This window comes from Oncorhynchus gorbuscha, linkage group LG05 (assembly GCF_021184085.1).
Source record: "Oncorhynchus gorbuscha isolate QuinsamMale2020 ecotype Even-year linkage group LG05, OgorEven_v1.0, whole genome shotgun sequence".
NCBI lineage: Eukaryota > Metazoa > Chordata > Actinopteri > Salmoniformes > Salmonidae > Oncorhynchus > Oncorhynchus gorbuscha.
Window position 1 is genome coordinate 54,538,328 of NC_060177.1, and position 25,158 is coordinate 54,563,485.

General features: G+C 44.0%; 1 protein-coding gene across 5 annotated transcripts; it reads left to right on the forward strand.

Annotated features, from left to right (window-relative positions):
- Positions 1-600: 600 nt before the first annotated feature.
- On the forward strand, positions 601-24,678 carry LOC124036074 (calphotin-like). Of its 5 annotated transcripts, none has more exons than XR_006838847.1 (12): positions 607-815; positions 4,007-4,585; positions 13,703-13,750; positions 13,859-14,113; positions 14,380-14,421; positions 14,729-14,827; positions 20,021-20,125; positions 20,248-20,352; positions 20,480-20,550; positions 22,558-22,728; positions 22,855-22,927; positions 23,035-24,678. XR_006838847.1 is itself a non-coding variant. In XM_046350201.1 (12 exons), exons 1-11 carry the CDS (start codon positions 771-773, stop codon positions 22,915-22,917), a joined length of 1,587 nt encoding a protein of 528 aa, XP_046206157.1. In that variant the 5' UTR covers positions 608-770; the 3' UTR covers positions 22,918-22,927; positions 23,035-24,678. The 5 variants fall into 5 exon arrangements, 4 of the variants coding, with proteins under 4 accessions (XP_046206159.1, XP_046206157.1, XP_046206160.1 ...); XM_046350201.1 differs by having other exon boundaries at positions 608-815; positions 20,476-20,550; XM_046350203.1 differs by lacking the exon at positions 13,859-14,113 and having other exon boundaries at positions 601-815; positions 20,476-20,550.
- The last annotated feature ends 480 nt before the right edge of the window (positions 24,679-25,158 follow it).

The following is a 25,158-nucleotide window of genomic DNA, read 5'->3' on the forward strand; positions in this document are numbered from 1 at the left end:
ATAAACGCAACAGAGACAAACACACTTGACAAGTTAGGACAACTCTGTTTGTCCCGAGCTAAAACACTGGCATGAGGAGTAGGCTCGTGTATGCATGTTCTAAATGGGGAGATGCATAAATGGGACACGCACAGTGAGGAGATCAAGGCAGTCAAACCAAGCGTGAGTGTGACCGCACATTTTCAAACAGAATCGACACATTCGAGCTCGAAAAAGGGGTCTGGATAGGCTACGTTTTCGGAAGCAGTCCAAAACGATGGAGGTATGCCTAGATGGATACAGTTTTAGATTTTGGTGGGTTTATAGCTAACCCTAACTCTTTTCCTAACTTTAACCTTATTATCCTAACTTGCTACATTCATTATCCATACCTGCTGCGTAAATTTTCCTAAGCTTACTACGAAAAGTACATTTTGACAAAAGCTGTATCACTTCTTGACAAAACCGTTACATAACATCAGAAAACAACGCCAGTTTGCGGACAAGGCAAGCCTACTGGACCCTATCAAACAAAGGGCGCACACACCCCTCTATCGTTAACGCCCCCTCCACCATCCTCCTCCCGATAGGTCCAGGCAGAGATGGAAAAAACAACAACAACGAGTGCTTTAAAAAGATGCACAATGTTCCGTCCATCAGTATCATCTGGTCATCAGACCGGTGCTACTGTGACAGTCTCCGCTTTGCCGACGAACACTTTCTCCATCTCCGGGGAGGACAGAAATCAAAGTTCTTAATTATTTCTTGTAGCTTCAACCAAAAACACGAACATGCCCAGCAAAAGGAAGAAGAACAAGCGCCGCATGAGGAGGGTGGTAAGTGCGCACACCAGGGTTCCTTCAGTTCCTCCATATTATAGCTAATTATGATTTGATTATTATTATTATTTTTTGTAATCCGTGCTACACGTGTTCCCCTCCACTCTGGTAGTCGAAGTGCATTGAACAGTTTATCCATTGAAATTCACCAAACATTAAACAATATATCATTGGATGAATGATCCTCTTTTTAGGCAAACTAAATAGTTTTTCACATTCTAAATTACTGATAGTTTTTAAAAAGACTGGTTGAAGCATGCGAAGAAACTACTGCCAATATAATTTCCAATCCATCAGCCTGGTCTCATAGGCGAGACGTAACATGGTAAACGATAATTCAGGACAATCAAATTAGTATGATATGTTGTGTTTGGTATGGTTACATAAGAATGAAGGTTACTTATGGCTGTCTGAGTTGGTTGGATGTTGGAGTGCATGGGTGGGTGTATAACGCGAACATCTAGCAATCCGAAGGTTTCTTAGCACGTTGGCTAACTCTAACTCCTAACCCTAAACGTTAGCCGTCACCTACCTAAACCACAACAAATTGAAATTCGTAACATATCATACAAATTGTAATTTGTAACATCATACGAAATGAATGATGGACATCCACAAATTAATACCATACCAAACGTAACAAACAAATTTAAACTCCCTGATTTTTGTTTACTTTGTTACATCCTAAACCTGATTCAGGTTGCACAATCCATATATCCCAATCCACCCAGCTACATGATGGGCTTTGGATGTAGCTCGTCTGGCTACATGACCAGCACCCTGCCTGTCGAACTGTTTTATTTAGTCTACTCCTGGCTCTGTAACGTACCAGGCACGGCGCGCCTAGTTGGCAATGTATGATTAAGGTCCATGCATAAAGTTTGATCTCGCTGTGTACTTGGCCAAGTAGGTTATCAACTTTTTTGTACTTTTTACCCTTTTTTCTCCCCAATTTCGTAATATTCAATTGGTAGTTAGTCTTGTCCCATCGCTGCAACACCCGTGCGGACTTGGGTGAGGCGAATCTCGAGAGCCATGCATCCTCCAAAACACAACCCCACCAAGCCGCACTGCTTCTTGACACACTGTTCGCTTAGCCCGAAGCCAGCCGCACCAATGTGTTGGAAGAAATACTGTACAACTGGCAACCGAAGCCAGTGTGCATGCACCCGGCCACCACAATGAGTCGCTAGAGCACGATGGGACAAGGACATCCCAGCTGGCCAAACCCTCCCCTAACACGGACGACGCTGGGCCAATTGTGCGCCGCCTCATGGATCTCCCGGTTGCGGCCGGCTGCGACACAGCCCGGGATCGAACCTCGGATCTGTAGTTACGCCTCTAGCACTGATCAGTGCCTTAGACCGCTGCACCTCTCGGGATGCCATATCTATAAATTGTCATAAAGAATCTGTGACATGGCCATGCTGGTTCTGAGATTTTGTTGTAAATCTGATTTGAAGGTTTATCACTAGCACACATTATTGGCGCAAATTGTGCAGAACAACACAGTGGGTTGCACTCTATGTTTGCGGCAATTGTTTGGCCAGTCATTAAGGCCTAAACTGTCACCTATTCATTTAATTGTCATGCACGGGATTAGAGCATTTTAATTTAGGAATACTGGTTGTATTATTCAACCATCTTTCGCAATTGTCTTTTCAGAGGTGGGATGGCATTACAAACGTGCACATAACTGACACAATGCTTTGCACACTCTGTGCTTGGGTGGGTGATCCTTTCATTTGTGTGTGTGTGTGTGTGTGTGTGTGTGTGTGTGTGTGGGGGGGGGGGTGATGAGAGTCCAGGAGTTTCATGTATCCTCCATTTTAGAACGTGCTCCTCCTCCATTTACAGCATGATAATGTAACGCAGCAACAGGACAGTTCTCTGTAACCCTTCTCAAAATGTATTCTTTCTTTCACATAAACTGACTTGAATGTGTATTCTACAAATCACAACATTTCAATTCCCTTTGTGACTTTCCGTTGTAATGTTATCCAGAGCTCTGTCATAGCTCAGCAATAAGCCAGTAGGCCTAACATTGTACATGCACTACACTAGCGATCCCTTGCAAATACTTCTCAATATGGTGAGAAAGAAGTTCTCCTAAACACTCTCTTCCCCCTAGTTTTCTGGCAAGACTCCACTCAAACCAAGCCTGTATTTGGTAATGAATCGTAGGCATGCCCTCCACCAGACTGCTTTTTTTAGGAGGGCCTGTGCCATGAAACCTTTCACAGAAGCCCAAATAAAAACGTATCCCAAATCAGTTAGCCTTATCACCTCTGCGTGCTCTAGATATCTACGGAGGTGCGTGGAAGGGAGGTCTCTTGCTGATTGACACTCCGAGCACTAACTAGGGCTCATGTTCTGCTTACTGACTTCCATAACATGTGCTTTTTTTGTGCTCTGATTGACACTCCGAGCACTAACTAGGGCTCATGCCTTTTCAAAACAGTTTTTCTAGTTTATTTCCAAAGGATGATGATGCCTAGTAAATGTCCTTCAGACTAGTCCTGTTGATGACGGGTTTCAAAAAACCTCGAAATCGTACCATTACAAAAGGGGCAGGGAGGGGTTGGTCTGACGGACAGACCAAAGGCAGAGCTGTTTTTGTATGCACACTCACTGGGCTTATGCACTTGGTGGGCTGTGTAAACTCTGCTGGCTGGCCGGTCGTCTCTTGCAGCTAACGAGGCGTAGGGTATGATTGTAACCGGATTATAATGCGATTAGTTTACTGTCTGCTATGCGGGGCCCCATCCGGAGCCCTGAGCCCTGCTGACTCGCAGGTTTCGGTCCCGCCTGACTTGACCTGTCAGAATCATTCCGATTCAGCTAATTTACTGCCATTATCTAACTAGTTTGCACCCCCCACGCCCTGCCCCATTGATCGGCGCCATAGCTCAAAGGTTTAGTCCTCTGTCCCCTTTGGGAAAACATGTTGATCCTAATTTGGCATCCCTGGTATTTCATCGAATAGAATACCCCCCCATCAAACCCAAACTAGATGAGGAATTCAATAACTAACAGCCCTCTGGCTGGATTACCTTCAGCAGCCTCTCCCCATATTTTTTTCTCTACATCTTTCAATGTTTAATCAAAGTGGAGTGATTCAAGGTAAAGTTAATCTGACACCCTTCTCTCTCTCTGTCTTTCGCTCGCTCGCTCTGTGTGTTGAGCAGCAGGCCCAGAGGAAAGTCCTTGAGGAGCAGCATGTTGCTGGCACTGGCAAAGGGACCCCAGGAGTGGCTGCTGTGGCGGCCCCCCCTGTTAAAGTCAAAGAAGTGGCAAAGTGTCCAAAGCTTGTCCCCATACAGACTCGAGTAGTAAACGTCCCCGTTGTAGCGCTGCTGGCCCCAGTCGAGGTACCGGAGCCTAAACCTATGGTGGCGGCGTTAGAGGCTGAAGTGGTTGCAGCAGAGGTTGAAGTTGAGGCGCCAGTCGAAGCTCCAGTAGAGGCTGAAGAAGCCACATTGGAGGTCGAAGCCCCAATTGAAACCCCAGATGTGGTCGACGGCCCAGTTGAAGCCCCAGAAGAATCTGCAGTGGGGCCACCTACAGAAGAAACGGCAGTGGGGCCACCTACAGAAGAAACTGCAGTGGGGCCACCTACAGAAGAAACTGCAGTGGGGCCACCTACAGAAGAAACTGCAGTGGGGCCACCTACAGAAGAAACTGCAGTGGGGCCACCTACAGAAGAAACTGCAGCAGTGCAGGAGGTTGAAGAAAGCTTCATTCCAAAGACGGAGCTAGTAATGGAGGTAAAGGCCCTCTCCCATTTTGAATTTGTTTGCGGACGGAGAGTATATGGGGTCAGGTGCAGTTTCTGGCGTGTTGGGAAGGGACTGAGAGGGGGCAGTAAGAGAACAGTGTGTTCTATTTAATAGGCTGTACATGTACACAGAGAGTGGGCAGGGCCTCTGTTGCAGTCACTATATATTGCCGGGTACATTAACATGGTCTACAGTGTAAATGATTTGTGTCTGTTTTAAAACTGATTTCACTTGTTTTTTTCAGAAGATTGTGGTGAGAGTAATTGGATAAAATGAGATTGATTACATTTCTCTGGAGCTGTACAGATCTAGGATCTTAATTTGAGCCAGTTTGCTACAGCAGGAAAATAATCCTGCAACAAGAGGACATTTGAATTATTATGTGGATTATAATTAATGGACATTTTTGTAGGGGTTGATCCATTTTCCATACGGGAAAATGAAGTGGAAATTACAAAACGTGTTTAACATTTCCTGTAACAAGGCGATCAAATTAAGATCCTACATCTGTATTAAGGTTTAGTGATGAATCATCTTAGCCAATGAAGGATAAAGCTACTTGCGACCCGCAATAAACACCAAATCATCTGTACTTGCGGGTCGCAAGTAGCTTTATCCTTCGGTGTGTGAAAGTTTCAATCTTATGAAAGTTAAATGTTGGTAGTGTCATCGTAATAGTTTAGTTTATGCAGCTGTTTGTCTTGTTCAGTGTCCTGTGTTGGAAATGTGTACAGTGCTTGTTGGCACTTGTTCAGCTGCTATAGTGTCTCTAAAGTGCCTCCCTCGCTGTAGCTAAGCTATGACCACATATGACGTGTGTGTGCTGACATGTGTGTGGAGCACGGGATGAGCGGGTGGTTATGGCAGGGTAGCCTAGTGGTTAGAGCATTGGACTAGTAACCATAAGGTTGCAAGTTCAAATCCCCAAGCTGACAAGGTACAAATCTGTCATTCTGCCCCTGAACAGGCAGTTAACCCATTGTTCCTAGGCCGTCATTGAAAATAAGAATTTGTTCTTAACTGACTTGCCTAGTAAAATAAAGGTAAACATTTTTTTTTTTAAATACACGATTGTTGGCTCTTGCTCAAAATGGCTCTTTTCCCCAGCCCCATGCTGCTGGACATACCATGGACATGTCAGATGCTCCTTAGCCCTATAGGCACAAGCTTTCATTAAAGTACTTTAGGCGCAACCACACGCATAGCGGATGTGTTATACACAACCCGTATCAGGATAGTTTTATTGAGTTGATGAGATTGCAAATCCTTACACTCTTAACAAAGGAGCGCTGAGACCGCACACACACACACACACACACACACACACACACACACACACACACACACACACACACACACACACACACACACACACACACACACACACACACACACACACACACACACACACACACACACAGGTGTTGGTATATAAAGAGTGGACAGTTGGTGGCTCTGGTCAGTCGGTCGTGGTGTCTTCACCATGGGCCTCATATTCAGACAGAGTTTTTGGAAGGGGTACTGTCGATGGAGAGCCCTTGAGTATTTAAACAAAAGGAGTGTGGGGGTATGGAAGTCTCGGTGCCTTCTTGCTGCCTGGCAGATGATTTGATCACCTAGTGCTTCTGCACATGAGGCAGACGCCTGGAGTTTGCTAAACGGCATTGACACTTGGATTGGAACTGGTGCTTTGGTTAGATGATATGAACATCGAGCTCTTTGGCCTCCCAAGCCAGTGGTGGGTTTGGTGTCGAAATGAGAAAACATAAGCAGAAAAGAACCCGTACCTACCGTATAATATGGTGGATCTTTGATGTTATGGGGCTATTTTGTTTCCACTGGTCCTGGGGCCCTTGTTAAGGTCAATGACATCGTGAACTTTACTCAGTACAAGGATATTTTATCCCAAAACCTGGTTGCCTCTGCCAGGAGGCTGACACTTGAACACAAGTGGATCTTCCAGAAAGGCAATAACCCCAATCACACATCAAAATCCACTAGGAAATAGTTACTTGGCCACAAAATCAACATGTCTGCAGACTTGAATCCCATTGGAAAATCTGTGGTTTGAATTGAAGAAGGCAGTCCATAGGTGCAGACAAAGGATATCAAGAAACTCTGGAGGATTCTGTATGGAGGAATGGTCTAAGATCCCTCTGTTCTCCAACTCATAAAATATTTTAGGAAAAGGCTCAGTGCTGTTATTCTCGCAAGGTGAGGTATTGAAAACGTGTCATTTTGGACCTCTACCGTTTTGAGAAAAAAATGATATTACTTGTTTAAACAAAATCTCTTTCTCTGAGCAATTGTATTAGTATGAAATAATATACATTCCCATAAAAAATGTGCATACAATATAGCTCAGTATTTTAATTACACTGAACAAAAATATTAACGCAATGCAACAATTTCAAAGATTTGACTAAGTTTTTTTGTAAACTGTCATGGTCAAAACATATTGATACAACAGTAGCTAAGATGGGGAGAAGTCTGTCCATAATAAAGCGCTGCTCTTCATTCTTAACAACACTATCAACAAGGCAGGTCCTACAGTCCCTGGTTTTGTCACACCTGGACTACTGTCAGGTAGTGTGGTCAGGTACCACAAAGAGGGACTTAGGAAAATTGCAGTTGGCTCAGATCAGGGCAGCACGGCTAGCCCTTAAAAGTACACAGAGAGCTAACATTAATGACATGCATGTCAATCTCTCATGGCTCAAAGTGGAAGAGAGATAGACATCAACACTTGTTTTCGTAAGAGGTGTTGAAAATCTGAAGGTACCAAGCTGTCTTTAAAATACTAGCAAACAGCTCGGACACCCATCCATACCCCACAAGACATGCCACCAGATGTCTCTTCACAGTCCCCCAGTCTAGAACAGAACAGGCAGACAGTACTACATAGAGACATGATTACATGGAACTCTATTCCGCATCAGGTAACGTATGCAAGCAGTAGAATCAGATTTAAAAAGCACGTAAAAATACACCTTATGGAACAGCGGGGACTGTGAAGTAACGCAAACATAGGCACACACACAAGCATACACACACATGATAACATATGTACTGTACACATGGATTTTGTGTTGTAGATATGTGGTAGTGGAGTATGGGCCTGAGGGCACACACTTAGTGTGTTGTGAATTCTGTAATGAATGTATTATAATGTTGTATAACTGCCTTAATTCTGCCGGACCCCAGGAAGAGTAGCTGCTGCCTTAAATACAAATACAGTTCATATAAGGAAATCGGTCAATAAATTCATTAGGCCCTAATCTTAAATTCACATGATAAACCTTAATTCACATGACTTGGCAGGGGTGCAGCCATGGGTGGGCCTTGTAGAGCATAGGCCCTCCCACATGGCAGCCAGGTCTACCCATTGGGGAGCCAGGTCCCTCACCCCCTCTAACCCCCTCAGACGATCACGCAGGGGAACTACCTGGATGTGGAAGTCCTGGGCTGGCGTGGTTACACATGGTCTGCAGTTGTGAGGCCGGGTTGGACGTACGGCCAATTTCTCAAAAACAATGTTGGAGGCAGCTTATGGTAAAGAAATGAACATTAAATTCTCTGCCAACAGCTATGGTGGACATTCCTTCAGTCAGCATGCCAATTACACGCTCCCTCAAAACTAGAGACATCCGTGGCATTTTGTGTGACAAAACTGCACATTTAAAATTGGCTCTATATTGTCTCCAGCACCAGGTGCACCTGTGTAATGATCATGCCGTGTAATCGGTTTCTTGATATGCCACACCTGTCAGGTGGATGGATTATCTTAGAAAATTATTTCAGACCCGCCGTCTCTCTCTTCCCATCTCCTACATGTGGACACATTTAACATATGGGGAAAGCCTCTTCAGAATAGAACAGGCTATCTCTCCCACGTGTGTTGAATCTTTTCTCTGTTTAGCTCTCCAGAAGTTCCCCTCCATTGGCATTGGGGTGTCACATTTAGCTCTGTTAGCATTTCTGTGGTGATTTCTAGTTTTTTACCTTGACGTTATATTGTTCCCTATTAAATTTTTAGAGTAAAAACAGGAACTTGGCTTCTAGGAAGAAAGAGGGGGAAGGGGATGTGTACTAGGAACTTTATGTACATAATATTCTCTGAATAGGTTAAACTAATCTGTCAGATAGAAAGGGCTGCACTTGGATCAGTTCAGTACATTTTGTTCCTTGAGTATTTATGGGGCCTGCGAGACGAGCTGCGATCCGACCATTTTGGTACACAGCTAGGGATATGAGGGGGCTACTGGCTGTAGCTGTGTGAATATAGGCTGCTGTTTCGTAGTAAATGGAAGACCTGTAGCCCATAGCCCCTTCCTCACCCTACACAGCTGTAGCCGAGCTACAGTGCATTCTGAAAGTATTAAGACTCCTTGACTTCTTCAACATTTACACACAATACCCCATCATGACAAAGCAAAAACAGGTTTTCATAAATTTTTGCAAATGTATAATTTTTTTTAAACGATACCTTTTTTTACATGAGTATTCAGAGCTTAGGTGCATCATGTTTCCATTGATCACCCTTGAGATGTTTTTACAACGTGATTTTGAGTTCACCTGTGGTAAATTCAATTGATTGGACATGATTTGGGAAGGCACTCACCTGTCCATGTAAGGTCCCTCAGTTGACCGTGCATGTCAGAGCAGAAACCAAGCCATGAGGTCGAAGGAAATGTCCGTAGAGCTCCGAGACAGGATTGTGTTGAGGCCCAATCTGGGGAAGGGTACCCCCCCAAAACATTATGTAGCATTGAAGGTCCCCAAGAACACAGTGGCATCCAACATTCTTAAATGGAAGAAGTTTTGAGCCACCAAGACTCTTCCTAGAGTTGGCCGCTCGGCCAAGCTGAGCAATCGGGGGAGAAGGGCTTTGGTCAGGGAGGTGACCAAGAACCGGATGGTCACCCTGACAGAGCTCTGACAAGTTTCTGAATGTCCTTGAGTGGCCCAGCCAGAGCCTGCGCATGAACCACCTGATTGAACATCTCTGGACCGACCTGAAAATAGCTGTGCATGAGAGGATCTGCAGAGAGGAATGAAAGAAACTCCCTAAATACAGGTGTGCCAAGCTTGTAGCATCATACCCAAGAAGATTCGAGGCTGTAATCACTGCCAAATGTACTTCAACAAAGTACTGAGTAAAGGATCAGAATTCTTATGTAAATGTGATTTATTTTTAATAAATGTCTAAAAATGCTTTGTCCTTATGTGGTAATGCGTGTGGATTGGTGAGGGGGACAAAACCTTTCTGAATGTAGTGTATATATGTATATATATATAATTTCCACAATGAGGTTGGAATAATATTGTGAAAATTATGACAATGCTGTTTTTATTGAAAAGGCTGTTTGAAATGACCGCCTGAAATTTCAATCTGTATTGGTGGGATGGTGTTTTGGCCTTCCATGGTGACATCACCATGCTTTTCGTTTGTTAATAGACCAATAAAGAGTTCCAAACCTCTGCCAATAACAGCTAATTTTCAGTTTTCCTCTCCCCAGTTAGACCACTCCCAGACAGTCCTAGCGAAAAAAAAATGTATTGAGAAATTGCATTTTTTAATATATTTTTTTTACCGTTTTAATAGAAAACGATCACAGTAAGGTACTTGTTACCCAGAAATGATTTGTTATTGAAATAAAAATGGCTGCATTGGACCTAACTGTTCACAGGTGTGCCTTTGAGGTTACACTGCTGAGCGCAGGTTTTTCAGCTTTTGTGTTTGGTGACTTCACCGAAAGGAAAGTTTTTGTTTGGGTTAAGAATGAGCTTTTGCTTCTGTCTCCTGGTATAGGTAGCTGCTGAGACTTGGCTAGTTAGCTACGGGACATGGCTAGCTTAGCTACACGGCTTAGCTAGTCTGGCTAGCTATCCTACCAACTTTTTCTACCTGGAAAGATGGAATTACTAGCTCGCTCTCTCGTTTAGCTCAACCCACTACCGTGCTGCATTGACTAAACGGACTGTCCTAGCTTCCCAGCTTATCAGTTGAGAGCCACGCTTTTAGTCATCGCATGACCAACATAGCGCTAGCTTCCTTTGGATAACTTTGTGCTAACTAGCTAGGCTACTAGCCCAAGTGGTGAATGCTAGCTACATTTCACTTTGTTCTCGGATTAGCTGTTTTTTTTAGAGCCATTGCACCTGTTAGCTCAGGCCAAGGGGTACCGAGCAAGGCCCAGGCCCTGGCTCCAGCACCGGTACATCCGTGCCCATGCAGGGCATGTCATCTGTCTGGGTCTTGAACACAAGGATGCAGCATTCGAGGACGCCCGGTCATGTATCCATTGTGGGGATTTTGCTGCGATCACCCTCTGTCAGAGAGTGTGCAGAGCAGTGATTCCTCCACCACACTGCCTTCGAGCGGGGAGAGAACCATCCAGACCCAGACCTCATGGGCTGACACCATGGATGGCTATCCTGAGGACCTTCAGCTAGTTTTCCTCATCATCGAAGAATACAATGGCATGATGATCTCCTCCAGATAGAGGAACAGGACAAAGAGGCACACACCGTTACTTCTAGGTCCTCTTCTGCCCTTAGTGGGGCATCGATGGCGGATGACAGATATTCACTCATTGATATCTTCAAACGGGCAGCGACCATACGTATTCAGTGGCCCGAACTCGAGGTGGGTGGCAGCGCTGAGAGACTGGTACGATGGCAGGGACCTCCCCTTCCGCACCATCCCATGAGAGAAACTCCTCTCAGCCATCCCAGCTTGCGTGGCAGAAGCCAAACGCAATTGGAACAGCCTCTTGATCGGCAAGATCCAAACCAGACTTTTTGCCAGCATGAATGTTCCGTCAACCCCAATGCCTCATCACTAACAGACGCTTCTCTCCTTGGTAAGATGGACCGCTTTTCCGTGTCCATCTACCAAAAGTTCTACTTGTCTGCTCCACGTTCTGTACTGGCATTGAACATTATGTCCCTACTGCTGGCTTAGCAGGCTGATTTGATGTTAGAAATGCATAATCTCCAAGCTATCGGTAAGCCTAACCCAGACCTTTGAGATGAGATCTGTGTCGTCACAGACCTCAACCGCCGAGCCTCCAGGAGCGCCATTCAATGCTGTGGCCACACCATGAGACAGTGGTAGAAGAGAGAGCCTTGTGGCTCAAATTGTCCAGCCTGTCGGAAAAGGAGAAAGCAGATTATCTTGACGCTCCCGTCAACCAGAGGGAACTGTTTGGGCCGGTTGTCTCCGGCCATGCGGCAGAAGTGCAAACTTTGAAAGGAGGAGGGCAAAGCCTTCAACTTTTGCCTGCCCCGTAGCCCTGGGTATCGACTAATTGTCCGTCGCCACCAACACTGTCCCCTAGTTCCAGTGTGTTAACACTCCCCTTTTCCAATAAAAAAAGTCTGCTGTATCCAGGCATCATGCCAAGGACACAGAGCAAAAATACAATAAAAAGGAGACTTGCTCCATCACGACCAGAGGGTGCTCCGGCACCACTGGTGAGAGAGAGTCTACTGACCTGCTGGCTACTCGTCACCAGAGCAGGGAACTGCAGTGAATGTTCAGTCCAGCCCTGGGTCTAGTCCATGGTTACGAAGCGTTACGACTGCAGTTCGTGCAGAACTTTGGAATCAGTAGCGACTGGCATCTCGGCACGCATACTTGAGGAAATCTCTATTACGCAAAGTGGCTATCAGGGCCATACAAGCGGCAGAGAGCCACCTCTGCTTTACTTCCGGTACTTCCTGGTTCCCTGCAACACTGCTGCGTTCTACACATTCAACAGTTTCCCATGTGTATTAAGAATGGTCAACCACCGAAACAACATCCAGCCAACTTGACACAGCTGTGGGAAGCACTGAAGTCAACGAGGACCAGCATCCCTGTGGAACGTTTGACACCTTGTAGAGTCCATTCCCTGACAAATTGCGGCTGTTCTGGGGGCAAAAGGGGGAGGGGATTGCAGCTCAATATTAGGAAGGTGTCCTTAATGTTTTGTACACTCGGTGTATGTTCAACGTGCTGTCTCGCTCTATTCGTAGAGGTGACTGGTTCACCTCAGTTGACCTGCAGAATGCTTATTTTCACATAAGCATGCTGCCAGCACACAAGGTTTCGAAGGTTTTATTTTCAAGGCACAGCCTTGCTGTCCCATTCAGGCTAGATTATTCAGCAAGTGTGTAAGAGACAGCCCTCACACCCCTGAGAAACCTGCTATGCACCCCATGCAGGGGTTCAAGACACGACTTCCCGTGTAACCCACCTCTCAGAGCTAGGGTTCAAGATCAATCAGAAATTTTTTTGTTTGGTGCCAACACAGAGAATAAAATACATTCTCGCTCTTACCAGGCAAAGAGTCATTCCGACAGTGCCTTTCCCTATTCCACAGGGAGTGCTCGGTTATGATCAAGACATGCCTCTGAGTGCTGGGGTTGATGGCCTCCATTTCAGTAGTACATCTTGGCCTACTGAGAATGAAACTTCCAGCACTGGGAGTTTGCGCAAGTCTGTGTACACGGCATCTCTTCAATCGTCAGATAAAGGCGACCTCTGCATGTCTCTTGGCTCTCTGCCACTGAAAGAGCCCCTCGATTCTTCATTCTTGGCACTCCCCTAAGGGTAGGGGCAATGAGGAAAGTGGTGACGACCAACTCCTCACGCATGGACTGGGGCGCAGTTCACGAGGGGAATGCAATAACAGTGTGGACCCCACAACTCCGGATTGCTCACATAAATGATCTTGAATTGCTCACTGAAACTATGTTCTTGAACTTTGTTCTCTTCTCTCTGCCTGACATGGAGAGAAGGGGGGCGTGGCAGCTTGTCTTGCGTGTTTGCACCCTTAGTGTGTTTTCCAAGGGAAGGTTTATGATCTCTGAAATGTATGTGTTTTTCAAAACCTTGCCCATTTTTAGACATGGGTTGAAAAACGCAACAATTGGGCACCACCCACCCACCACTGTTTCTAAAATAAACTGCCATCATGTGGTTGTCAGAACTCAAGTCTGAATTGCTTTATCCTAGACTCGAAATGAACATTATATCCCAAACGTACTATCTATTTACTTATAGTAGTCAGTCAATATGTATATTAATAACTCATTCTTTCTCTCTACCACTTGCAGGCCGCATCCATCCCTGAGGCTCCCGTGTCAGCTCCTGACCAATTTGAGGTAAACCTAGTACTGAGTGTATATCACCCATAGTTCCATAGTTCTGTTGCATGGTGTTTTTTTGTGTGTGTGTGTGGCTTCTTTGACCGTGTTCTACTGCATGTTTAGACACATGACGAGCCGTTGGTGAAGGCCGAAGTGGAGGCTGAAATAGTTGCCACGGTCCAAGCGGAGGTCGAGGCAGTAGTCGAGCCAGAATCCGGGCCCGTGGTCGAGGCCGTAGCTGCCCCAGTAGTGGAAACTGAAGAGGTGGTGATCGACACCGAGGACAGTCCTGAGGATGAAGCTGAGGTCATTCCTATGGTCAATGCAGATGCCATTCCTGAAGAAGTCGAAGTAGAGGAGGCCCCAGTCGTCACAGAGGTGCTACATCATGCTAACGTGCTACGTCGCTAACGACCCTTCTCTGCTTTCACACCTCTGCCTTTCCTGAAAAAGCTCAACTCAAGTCCTTTGTTCTTTTGCTTGATGTTGTCTTGTGTGGTGGTGCATGTACTGCGTGATCATGTGTGGTTTGCTCTGTTCCTTACCCTTCCTCTTTCTCTTAAACAGCGTTCTGAAAAAGCATCTGATATTTATTTTCTGTTTGATTGGATGAGTCTTTAATGAGTCATTTCTCCTCATTCCAGGATGAGCCTGTCACAACAGAGGCACCTGAAGAGGTTCCAGTTGTAAGCAGACATTTCTCTCTACTTTATTATTGTGCAACTTCTTTTACATGGGAAATATTTAGATGCCACTAGATCCATTTCCTAAGTGTTCATATCAGCTCATTGTAGCCTGGGCTTTTGAGCTAGTAATTGCTCCTATTAGTAAGGTTATGGCTCCACCTAGTGGACAGCTGGAACACTTCACAAATGTTACACTTCAGTGTTTGCTCCACTTGTCGTGCCTGTATTGACCAATGGTCGATTTTTATGTGTCGCCTAATTTTTGCTTTGGAATCAAACTGACCTGTCCCCAACCTCTCTCTTCTAGGAAACAGAAATGATCCCAGAAACGCTGTCGGAGCCCGTGGTAGCCCCAGTTCATGAAGCCCCCGTAGCCAACGTCGCTCCCTCAGAGCCCCTTGTAGAGGTAAGGCTGACCAACGCATGACATTAAGCCTTCTCAGTCCTAAGGGTGTGAATGTTAAACAAAATTGGGATGTTAACGTTAAGAAAAAATACATAACCGAAGAAGTTAGCGTCCACAAAATTGTAATCACAGTGCAGTTATCACTAAATTATCATCATAAAGGGAAAATTGCATAATAAACAACAACCTAATGCAACAATGATGTAACGTTAGTCGAAGAGATGCATCTTTAAATGATTGGATATAAAGCACTTTGCTCATCATCGCTAAGTTTGAAAAATGTCAGAGAAAGGCAAGCAACAGCAACGAACAGCCTGCTCTGCACGCTGTCGTACACATCGATCCAGAGCATTCCAAACATGCTCAATGTGTGACATGTCTGATCAGTGGAGGCTCCTTAGAGGAGAAAGGGGAGGACCATTCTCAGTGATTTTCAGAAAATTAAAAATGCTAAAACATTTTAAAAGTTATACTTTTTAGATAACCATACTAAACATAATCACGTCACCAAATAATTTATTAATACATACTATTTTACCATGAAGGTCTACAGTAGCCTCAACACCGTTCTCTAGTGTAGCACTGTGGTGTTAGCGGAGGACAGCTAGCTTTTGTCCTCCTCTGCGTACATTGGCTCCTGGACTCTGTCCACGCATTTCAAGGCTGCGTGGAAACAATGACTGGTAAATGATCCAAGACCAGTTCAGTTAATCCCTACCATTGTGACAATGAGTCATCATAAGGCTGCATCAAATGTACATGATCTTAGGGGCATTGGCAAACACAATGTAAGTCATTTAATTTATGTAGCCCTAATTGCACCAAATACATCTGTTTATTCTACAGCTATTGTAAGCAGTAATCATGAGCCTATAATCCAGAGTAACACTGTTAGCACTGAGGCGGTGTGCAATAGTAGGAAGAGCACTTTATGCAGCTCACCCTGCACTATCAGCTCCAATGTAAATAACATGAGTAAGTCTACCTCTGAAAAGCCTCCCAGTAAAGCATTAAAAACAATCAAGCAACCAAGAAAAGTGCTAAAAATATCCCATATTAACATATGTAGCCTAAGAAACAAGGTCCATGAAGTTAATAACTTGCTTGTAACAGATGACATTCATATTCTGACTATCTCTGAAACTCACTTAGATACAGTGGTAGCAATACATGGTTATGCCATCTACCGAAAAGACAGATATGCCAACGGAGACGGTGTTGCAACCTATATTCAGAACCTCATTCCTCTAAAGCTTAGAGACAGTCTAATGTTAAATACTGTTGAAGTAATATGGCTACAGGTTCATCTGCCTCACCTAAAGCCCGTTCTTGTGGGAAGCTGCTGTAGACCACCAAGTGCTAACAGTCAGTATCTGGATAATATGTATGAAATGCTTGATAAGGTACAGTGGGGAGAACAAGTATTTGATACAATGCCGATTTTGCAGGTTTCCCTACTTACAAAGCATGTAGAGGTCTGTAATTTGTATCATAGGTACACTTCAACTGTGAGAGACGGAATCTAAAACAAAAATCCAGAAAATCACATTGTATGATTTTTAAGTATATAATTTGCATTTTATTGCATGACATAAGTATTTGATACATCAGAAAAGCAGAACTTAATATTTGGTACAGCAACCTTTGTTTGCAATTAACAGAGATCATGGGTGGCAAGTTAACCCTAAATATTTCTAAAACTTAAAGCATTGTATTTGGAACATAACACTCACTAAAACCTAAACCTCAACTAAATCTTGTAATAAATAATGTGGAAATTGAGCAAGTTGAGATGACTCAGCTGCTTGGAGTAACCCTAGATTGTAAACTGTCATGGTCAAAACACATTTATACAGTAGTAGCTAAGATGGGCAGAAGTCTGTCTATAATAAAGCGGTGCTCTGCCTTCTTGACACTATCAACAAGGCAGGTCCTACAGGGCTCTAGTTTTATCGCACCTTGACTACTGTTTAGTCGTGTGGTCAGGGGCCACAAAAAAGGACTTAGGAAAATTGCAATTGGCTCAGAACATGGCAGCATGGCTGGCCCTTGGATGAACACAGAGAGCTAATATTAATAATATGCATGTCAATCTCTCCTGGCTGAAAGTGGAGGAGAGATTGACTTTCTCACTATGTTTTATTTATGAGAGGTATTGACATGTTGAATGCACCAAGCTGTCTGTCTAAACTACTGGCACACAGCTCGGACACATGCATACCCCACAAGACATGCCACAAGAGGTCTCTTCAGTCCCCAAGTCCAGAACAGACTATGGGAGGCACACAGTACTACATAGAGCCATAACTACATGGAACTCTATTCCACATCAGGTAACTGACACAAGCAGTAAAATTATATTTAAAAAACAGATAAAAAAAACACCTTATGGAACAGCGGGGACTGTGAAGCAACACAAACATTGTCAGACACACACACGCACTATACATACACATGGATTTAGTACTGTAGATATGTGGTGGAGTAGGGGCCTGAGGGCACACAGTGTGTTGTGAAATCTGTGAATGTATTGTAATGTTTTTAAAATTGTATGAACTGCCTTAATTTTTCTGGACCCCAGGAAGAGTAGCTGCTACTTTGGCATCCATAATAAATACAAATACAAAACCTATGAGCCTCATGGTTCTCACCCCCTTCCATAGACTTACACAGTAATTAGGACAACTTCTGGAGGACGTCCTCCAACCTATCAGAGCTCTTGCAGCATGAGTTGACATGTTCTCCACCCACTCAGAAAGGATCAGAGAATTAATCTAGTACTGAAAGTATAAGATACAGCTAGCTAGCACTGCAGTACATCAAATATGGTGAGTAGTTTACTCAAAGAGAGGCAATAGTTGAACAGTTTTGAACAAATACATTCCTTCCAAAATGGAGAGAGAGAGAGAGGGTCATTCTTTTTCAGTTTCACTTACTTAGCTAGCAAATGCAGCTAGCTAGTTTAGCCTTCTCAAACACCCCGCTCAAAAAGAGGGGTGCTATGCTAGCTGACTGACTATCTAGCACAACACTGGAACTCTTCCAAGTCAAGGTACCTTTTGGTTTTAGTAATTTATTGACCTAAACTGGTTACTGACTGTACACTGTAACGTTACTGCTTGATTGTAGCAGGTTTACTATCACGTTAGTTCTATTGGCTGTGTTGACTATGACATTACATTAGCTAATATGGTGACAACAATGTAGGCTGTGTGTAGCAGTTATGATATGGTTTGGCTTGGAAAGTTTTTTTTCACCTGGTCACATTCAGCTGATGTGTTGTGCATTGACATCCACAAGTGACGAAGGGAAAAGGTGAGAGGAGGAGAGTGCATAGATGCGAGAAGGAATACAACGTGGCTGCTATTAAAGTGAACGGTGTTTACGTGTGATCAGCAGTGTATTCATTCCGCCAACTCTGTTGAAAAAAGTTTCTTAAACTGAAATAATTGGGATAAACATACCTGAATGTTTAATAGAAACTCTCGTTTGCAACTGTTGGACTAATGATTACACCCTATATCAGCTTGATGCAGGCAAGAATATGCAAGGCAGTATTGAATGTGTCACTGTCTGTCCATGTGTTACCTCCAAAATGTTCTCTTGACCTGTGTGCACCTACGTTGTAAACTTTCATTCATAGGCTAGGTTGTATCAACCTCAAGATGGGTGAAGGTGGAAATTTGAGTATCATATAGTAGCCTAAACCTATTGATGTTACATTTAACTGGATGAATGACATATGAATGACCGTCATCCTATATGCTGTAATAGAATTAAGGGCATGCTCATGAAATAAAAAAATTAAAAAATCATCCTCCCTCATCTTAAAGGGCACTGACAGCCACTGGTCTGGACATGCAGGCCATGGATGTTCTGGGACATTTTGAGCTTCCAGGAATTGTGTACAGATCCTTGCGACATGGGGCTGTGCATTATTATGCTGAAACATGAGGTGATGGCAGCGGATTAATGGCACAACAATGGGCCTCAGGATCTTGTCACAGTATCTCTGTGCATTCAAATTGCCATAGATAAAATACAATTGTATTCGTTGTCTATTTCTTATGTCTGCCCATACCACAACCTCACCGCAACCAATGTTGACATCAGAAAACCGCTCTCCCACACAACGCCATACACACCATCTGCTCTGTAGATTTAATCTGTGAAGAGCACACTTCTCCAGCATGCCAGTGGCCATCGAAGGTGAGCATTTGCCCACAGAATTCAGGTTACAATGCCGAACTGAACGGAGAGCACGTAGATGAGCTTCCCTGAAATCGTTTTTGATAATTTGTGCAGAAAGTCTTCAGTTGTGCAAACCCACAGTTTTATCAGCTGTCTGTGAGGCTGGTCTCAGACGATCCCGCAGATGAAGAAGCTGGATGTGGAGGTCCTGGGCTGGTGTGGTTACATGTTATCTGTGGTTGAGGCCGGTTGGGCGAACTGCTAAATTGTCTAAAACAAAGTTGGAGGAGGGTTATGGTAGTACAGTTCTCTGACAAAATCTCTGGTGGATATTCCTGCAGTCAGCATACCAATTTCACGCTCCCTCAACTTGAGACAGCTGTGGCATTGTGTTGTGTGACAAAACTGCGCATTTTAGAGTGGCCTTTTATTGTCCCCAGCACAAGGTGCACCTGTGCAATGATAATGCTGTTTAATCAGCATCTTGATATGCCACACCTGTCAGGTGGATGGATTATCTTGGCAAAGGAAAAAATGCTCACTAACAGGAATGTAAACAAATTGGTGCACAACATACGCTTTTTTGTGCGTATGGAACATTTCTATGAACTTTTATTTCAGCCAATGAAACATGTATGCATGCTAATTTTTGACAAAACGCTTGCAGACTCGAGTGGTTTACTATCGAACACAACAAATGGCCACTCGACAAAAGGCTTAGGGTCCAAGTGTTCGGTTTGAGATTCAGTTTATGACTGCGGTAGATAAAACTTCATTGCCCCCTATAGCGGTCATACGCAATAGGACCATATTCTGCATTGTGAATTCACATGGAATTTAATGAAATTTGTACGGAAAACCGATAAATGGCCGTCTAAACACTAAGATTTGTTTTCCCATCTGTCACATCCCTACTCAGTCCCTTTACTTTCCTCAGTAAGAAAGGAGAAATGGAAGTTAAGTTAGAATTGGAACATTGTGTAACAGTCCTATGCTCTCCAGGCCCCAGTCGACCCTGTCATCGATACAGTGGCCGACAACTTTATCATCACAGAATCTGTCCCCACTCTGGAGGCAGCCATGGCTGAGCCCGCCATTGAGGAGCAGGTGAGACTCGGGCTCCAAATCATACCTACTCTTAACACATACACACAAGGATGTCGTTTTGGCACACCTTTAATCACCTGCTGGCATCCCGTCAAGTCTGACTGCGTGTCATCTTTGTTCAGGTGCCCGCAGTCCCAACAGATTCACTTGAGGCCCTATCGGAGTCGCTGAACAACGTCCCCCCAGTATCTGAGCCCGCCCCTGTCACAGCTGATAAAGTCATCGCCGTGAGTCTTCCTACTTTTTGCTATGCAGAGACTGAGGTGCCCAATGCCAGGTGTAGTTTTGGTAGAGCAGACATGAGACACATGCTTACTCCTGTAACCCCGTTGTCTGGTTGGTCTCTGGAGGCAGGTGACAAAGATGGGGGAGAGAGAGACGACACACTTCCACCCGATTACCGGCACTCTCCGGAGGACCTGCTGGTCAGAGTTAAACCATAATAACCTACAAGTTTTTCATCTACTCAGACTAATTTATAATAATGACTCAAACAGCTCTTTACGCAATCACCTTGGTATATTAAGCACTAAAATACAGTGCCTTGCAAAAGTATTCGGCCCCCTTGAACTTTGCGACCTTTTGTCACATTTCAGGCTTCAAACATAAAGATATAAAACTGTATTTTTTTGTGAAGAATCAACAACAAGTGGGACACAATCATGAAGTGGAACGACATTTATTGGATATTTCAAACTTTTTTACAAATCAAAAACTGAAAAATTGGGCGTGCAAAATTATTCAGCCCCCTTAAGTTAATACTTTGTAGCGCCACCTTTTGCTGCGATTACAGCTGTAAGTCGCTTGGGGTATGTCTCTATCAGTTTTGCACATCGAGAGACTGACATTTTTTCCCATTCCTCCTTGCAAAACAGCTCGAGCTCAGTGAGGTTGGATGGAGAGCATTTGTGAACAGCAGTTTTCAGTTCTTTCCACAGATTCTCGATTGGATTCAGGTCTGGACTTTGACTTGGCCATTCTAACACCTGGATATGTTTATTTTTAAACCATTCCATTGTAGATTTTGCTTTATGTTTTGGATCATTGTCTTGTTGGAAGACAAATCTCCATCCCAGTCTCAGGTCTTTTGCAGACTCCATCAGGTTTTCTTCCAGAATGGTCCTGTATTTGGCTCCATCCATGTTCCCATCAATTTGAACCATCTTCCCTGTCCCTGCTGAAGAAAAGCAGGCCCAAACCATGATGCTGCCACCACCATGTTTGACAGTGGGGATGGTGTGTTCAGGGTGATGAGCTGTGTTGCTTTTAAGCCAAACATAACGTTTTGCATTGTTGCCAAAAAGTTCAATTTTGGTTTCATCTGACCAGAGCACCTTCTTCCACATGTTTGGTTTGTCTCCCAGGTGGCTTGTGGCAAACTTTAAACAACACTTTTTATGGATATCTTTAAGAAATGGCTTTCTTCCATAAAGGCCAGATTTGTGCAATATACGACTGATTGTTGTCCTATGGACAGAGTCTCCCACCTCAGCTGTAGATCTCTGCAGTTCATCCAGAGTGATCATTGGCCTCTTGGCTGCATCTCTGATCAGTCTTCTTCTTGTATGAGCTGAAAGGTTAGAGGGACGGCCAGGTCTTGGTACATTTGCAGTGGTCTGATACTCCTTCCATTTCAATATTATCGCTTGCACAGTGCTCCTTGGGATGTTTAAAGCTTGGGAAATCTGTTTGTATCCAAATCCGGCTTTAAACTTCTTCACAACAGTATCTCGGACCTGCCTGGTGTGTTCCTTGTTCTTCATGATGCTCTCTGCGCTTTTAACGGACCTCTGAGAATATCACAGTGCAGGTGCATTTATACGGAGACTTGATTACACACAGGTGGATTGTATTTATCATCATTAGTCATTTAGGTCAACATTGGATCATTCAGAGATCCTCACTGAACTTCTGGAGAGAGTTTGCTGCACTGAAAGTAAAGGGGCTGAATAATTTTGCACGCCCAATTTTTCAGTTTTTGATTTGTTAAAAAATTTGAAATATCCAATAAATGTCCTTCCACTTCATGATTGTGACCCACTTGTTGTTGATTCTTCACAAAAAAATACAGTTTTATATCTTTATGTTTGAAGCCTGAAATGTGGCAAAAGGTCGCAAAGTTCAAGGGGGCCGAATACTTTCGCAAGGCACTGTATGATCAAATACTTTGGTGCAGGCTATCCTCTCATCTGAATGTTTCTCTCGCACATTTTGAAATGTGCCCATCCAGGAGTTCTTGCTTCCTCGTGAGTTTCTCTCGCCCATCTTTGGATCAATCCTCCCCCCTTGTGGTCTTCCTTTTTAAATTCTGTTCATTTCCTGGGCTGTGGGCTCCTCCAGCTCCTTTTATTGCATCAGGAATGTCATCTAGTGGGTGGGACTACTGATTTTAGTTGTGCGCTCAACATTGACTGGGTGTGTTGCCTTTGCAGGCTAAAGAGGGAATTGAAGCCCAGATGGAAATCGAATCCAAAAAGGACGCCACAGATGAGAATACTGCCCTGGATGTCCTCTCTGGACATTTCTCAGCCCCCCAGCCTGTCATCTCAGAACTGCAGTGTCACACACAGCTCGCCTCTGCGCCCGTAGAGCTCGCCTCCGTGGTAAGAGCATATAGTGACACGACCGTATCCAACTTTCCCAATCAATTACGATCTGTCTTTACGCGTATTGTAAATCAACCACCTCCTTTCTTACATTCCCATCGAAACCCCTCCCGTGTTCTTTAGGATATCCCACCAGAGGCAGCATTGAATGGACATACTGCAACTGAGGTGGCCATTGAGGGATAGATCTCTGCAGGTGAGGACTTGTTGTTTAATCTCCCGAAACGCTTCGTTTGAACACACGCACTTGCGTTGGGTCTAAATTGGCATTAACATTCTGTTATTGTTTCTGTCTCCCCATAGATTTCCTCAGTCAGTATGGAGGACTGAAGAGAGCCTCACGGGGAGCCGACCAGCAAATTTTACTTTTCAATATTTAGGGCTTCAAGGGACCGCCGGGAATTTATTAACATCCAACACTCAGTGCCTTTCCTGCTTAGGTTCTCACCAAAAGAAAATCAAACAAACACATTTCAATGCGGCATCAAGGCGGGGGAATAAGAGTCTTTGGATCAGAATGTGAATATTTGGAATGAACAAATTATGGCTTCTTTCATAGATTTCTGTATCGTAATGCATGTATTGTGGATTTGCATCGATTGTAAATGGCATACATTGTGTATGGATACTGTAAAGTTAATGAATGTGGAAATTACTTGTCTTCGCATTTGGACCATGTTTGTATGGATGGGAGGGGTATTTCCTTGTACGTGTTTTCTACATGCTGACTACACCGGGCACGAGCGTGTGTCTGCGTGCTCCATCACATGCATGCTGATTTTGTCCATCCACACCAGACGCGATCAGGACATGCACGTTGAAATATCAAAACGAACTCTGAACCAACTATATTAATTTGGGGACAGGTTGAAACACATGAAACATTCATGGACATTTAGCTAGCGAGCTCGCTGTTGCAAACTAATTTGTCCTGGGATATAAATATTGGGTTGTTACTTTACCTGAAATGCACAAGGTCCTTTTTTTCCCTGGATCTTTGTAGAATTTTGACCCATTTTGAGTCACACAAAATCGTGTGTCCTCTACTCTGACAATTAATCCACAGGTAAAAGTGGAAACCTAGTTAGTTTCTAGTAATCTCTCTTTCTTCAGTCTTCTTCTGTGGACTTTATATGGCGGTTGGTAACCAACTTTAAGGTGCATTACCACTATCAACTGGACTAGAGTGTCGATCTCAGTTCTGCTTTCAATCACCCGCGTGGATCTATACTCCTAAAAACCAATGAGGAGTTGGGAGATGCAGGATTTACAGCGTGTCACGCGCCAAAAATAAAACCAAGTTCTAGTTTAGCGCCTGGCTACGCAGACGCTTGCGAGCAGTTTGGATGATTGAATAGCATACCCATCCTCTTCACTGTGTACTGACAATGTGTCTACAGTCCTGTTGGAGAAAGTCTGCCCTGGGCAATGAGAAAGAGTGTGAAGTTTTTCAGGCCCTCTGGCCAGATTATCTTAAAGACGTCCTCTGGCGATTTTCTAACTTTTACTGTTGAAAAGCGATATCCCAAGTATATATACGTACAGTAAAGTACACACAATAAAGGGTAGAAATAATAGAGGAACGAAAGAGGAAAGCCCCCCCTACTTATGCTACGTTATGACTTACCTGGACCACCTATTGAGATGTGCCTTTTAAGCCTTTTAAGTAAATCAGGTGTTAAATGAGGTGAAAAGGAGACTGGAGTTCAGCTTTAACGTTCAATCAACTACACTCAAATCTGGCCACTGAAAATGGGGGCTTGTAGATCGTGTTTGTTTTTTAAAATGATATTTTCTAATTTTGTTTTGTATAGACCATTAGATGTGGTACAACCGCAGTTTGCGTACACGGTTCCGTGCTCTGGAAGATACCATGAGGAGTTATGTAATGAATATGCTGGGTTGGATTTCATTCACCTTTTTGAATAAAGATGTTACTCACCGTGATCCAGTTGTTGGCCTGTTTATTCTACATTAAATGTAGTAATCAGATGTATACTGAACAAAAATATTAACACAACATGCAACAATTTCAACAATTTGACTGAGTTAGTCAATTGAAAAAATTCATTAGGCCCTAATCTATTGATTTCCCATGACATAGGCCCAGCCAATGAGAATGAGTTTTTCCCCACAAAAGTGCTTTGATACAGACAGAGGTCCTGGGCTTGCATGGTTAAGCGTGGTCTGCGGTTGTGAGGCCGGTTGATGACATTGGAGGTGGCATATGGTAGAGAAATTAACATTGACATTTTCTGGCAACAGCTCTGGCGGACATTCCTGCAGTCAGCATGACAATTGCACCCTCCCTCAACTTAAGTCATCTGTGGCATTGTGTTGTGTGACAAAACGGTACATTTTAGAGTGGCCTTATATTGTCCCCAGCACCAGGTGCACCTGTGTAATGATCATGGGGTTAATCAGCTT

Bases quoted from the DNA above. Each gene is read 5' to 3' on its own strand.
- LOC124036074 (XM_046350201.1), top strand. From the start codon at position 771: ATGCCCAGCAAAAGGAAGAAGAACAAGCGCCGCATGAGGAGGGTG. The intron at 4,586-13,702 runs GTAAAGGCCCTC...TACCACTTGCAG, and splicing joins AGACGGAGCTAGTAATGGAG to GCCGCATCCATCCCTGAGGC. The intron at 22,729-22,854 runs GTAAGAGCATAT...CGTGTTCTTTAG, and splicing joins CCGTAGAGCTCGCCTCCGTG to GATATCCCACCAGAGGCAGC.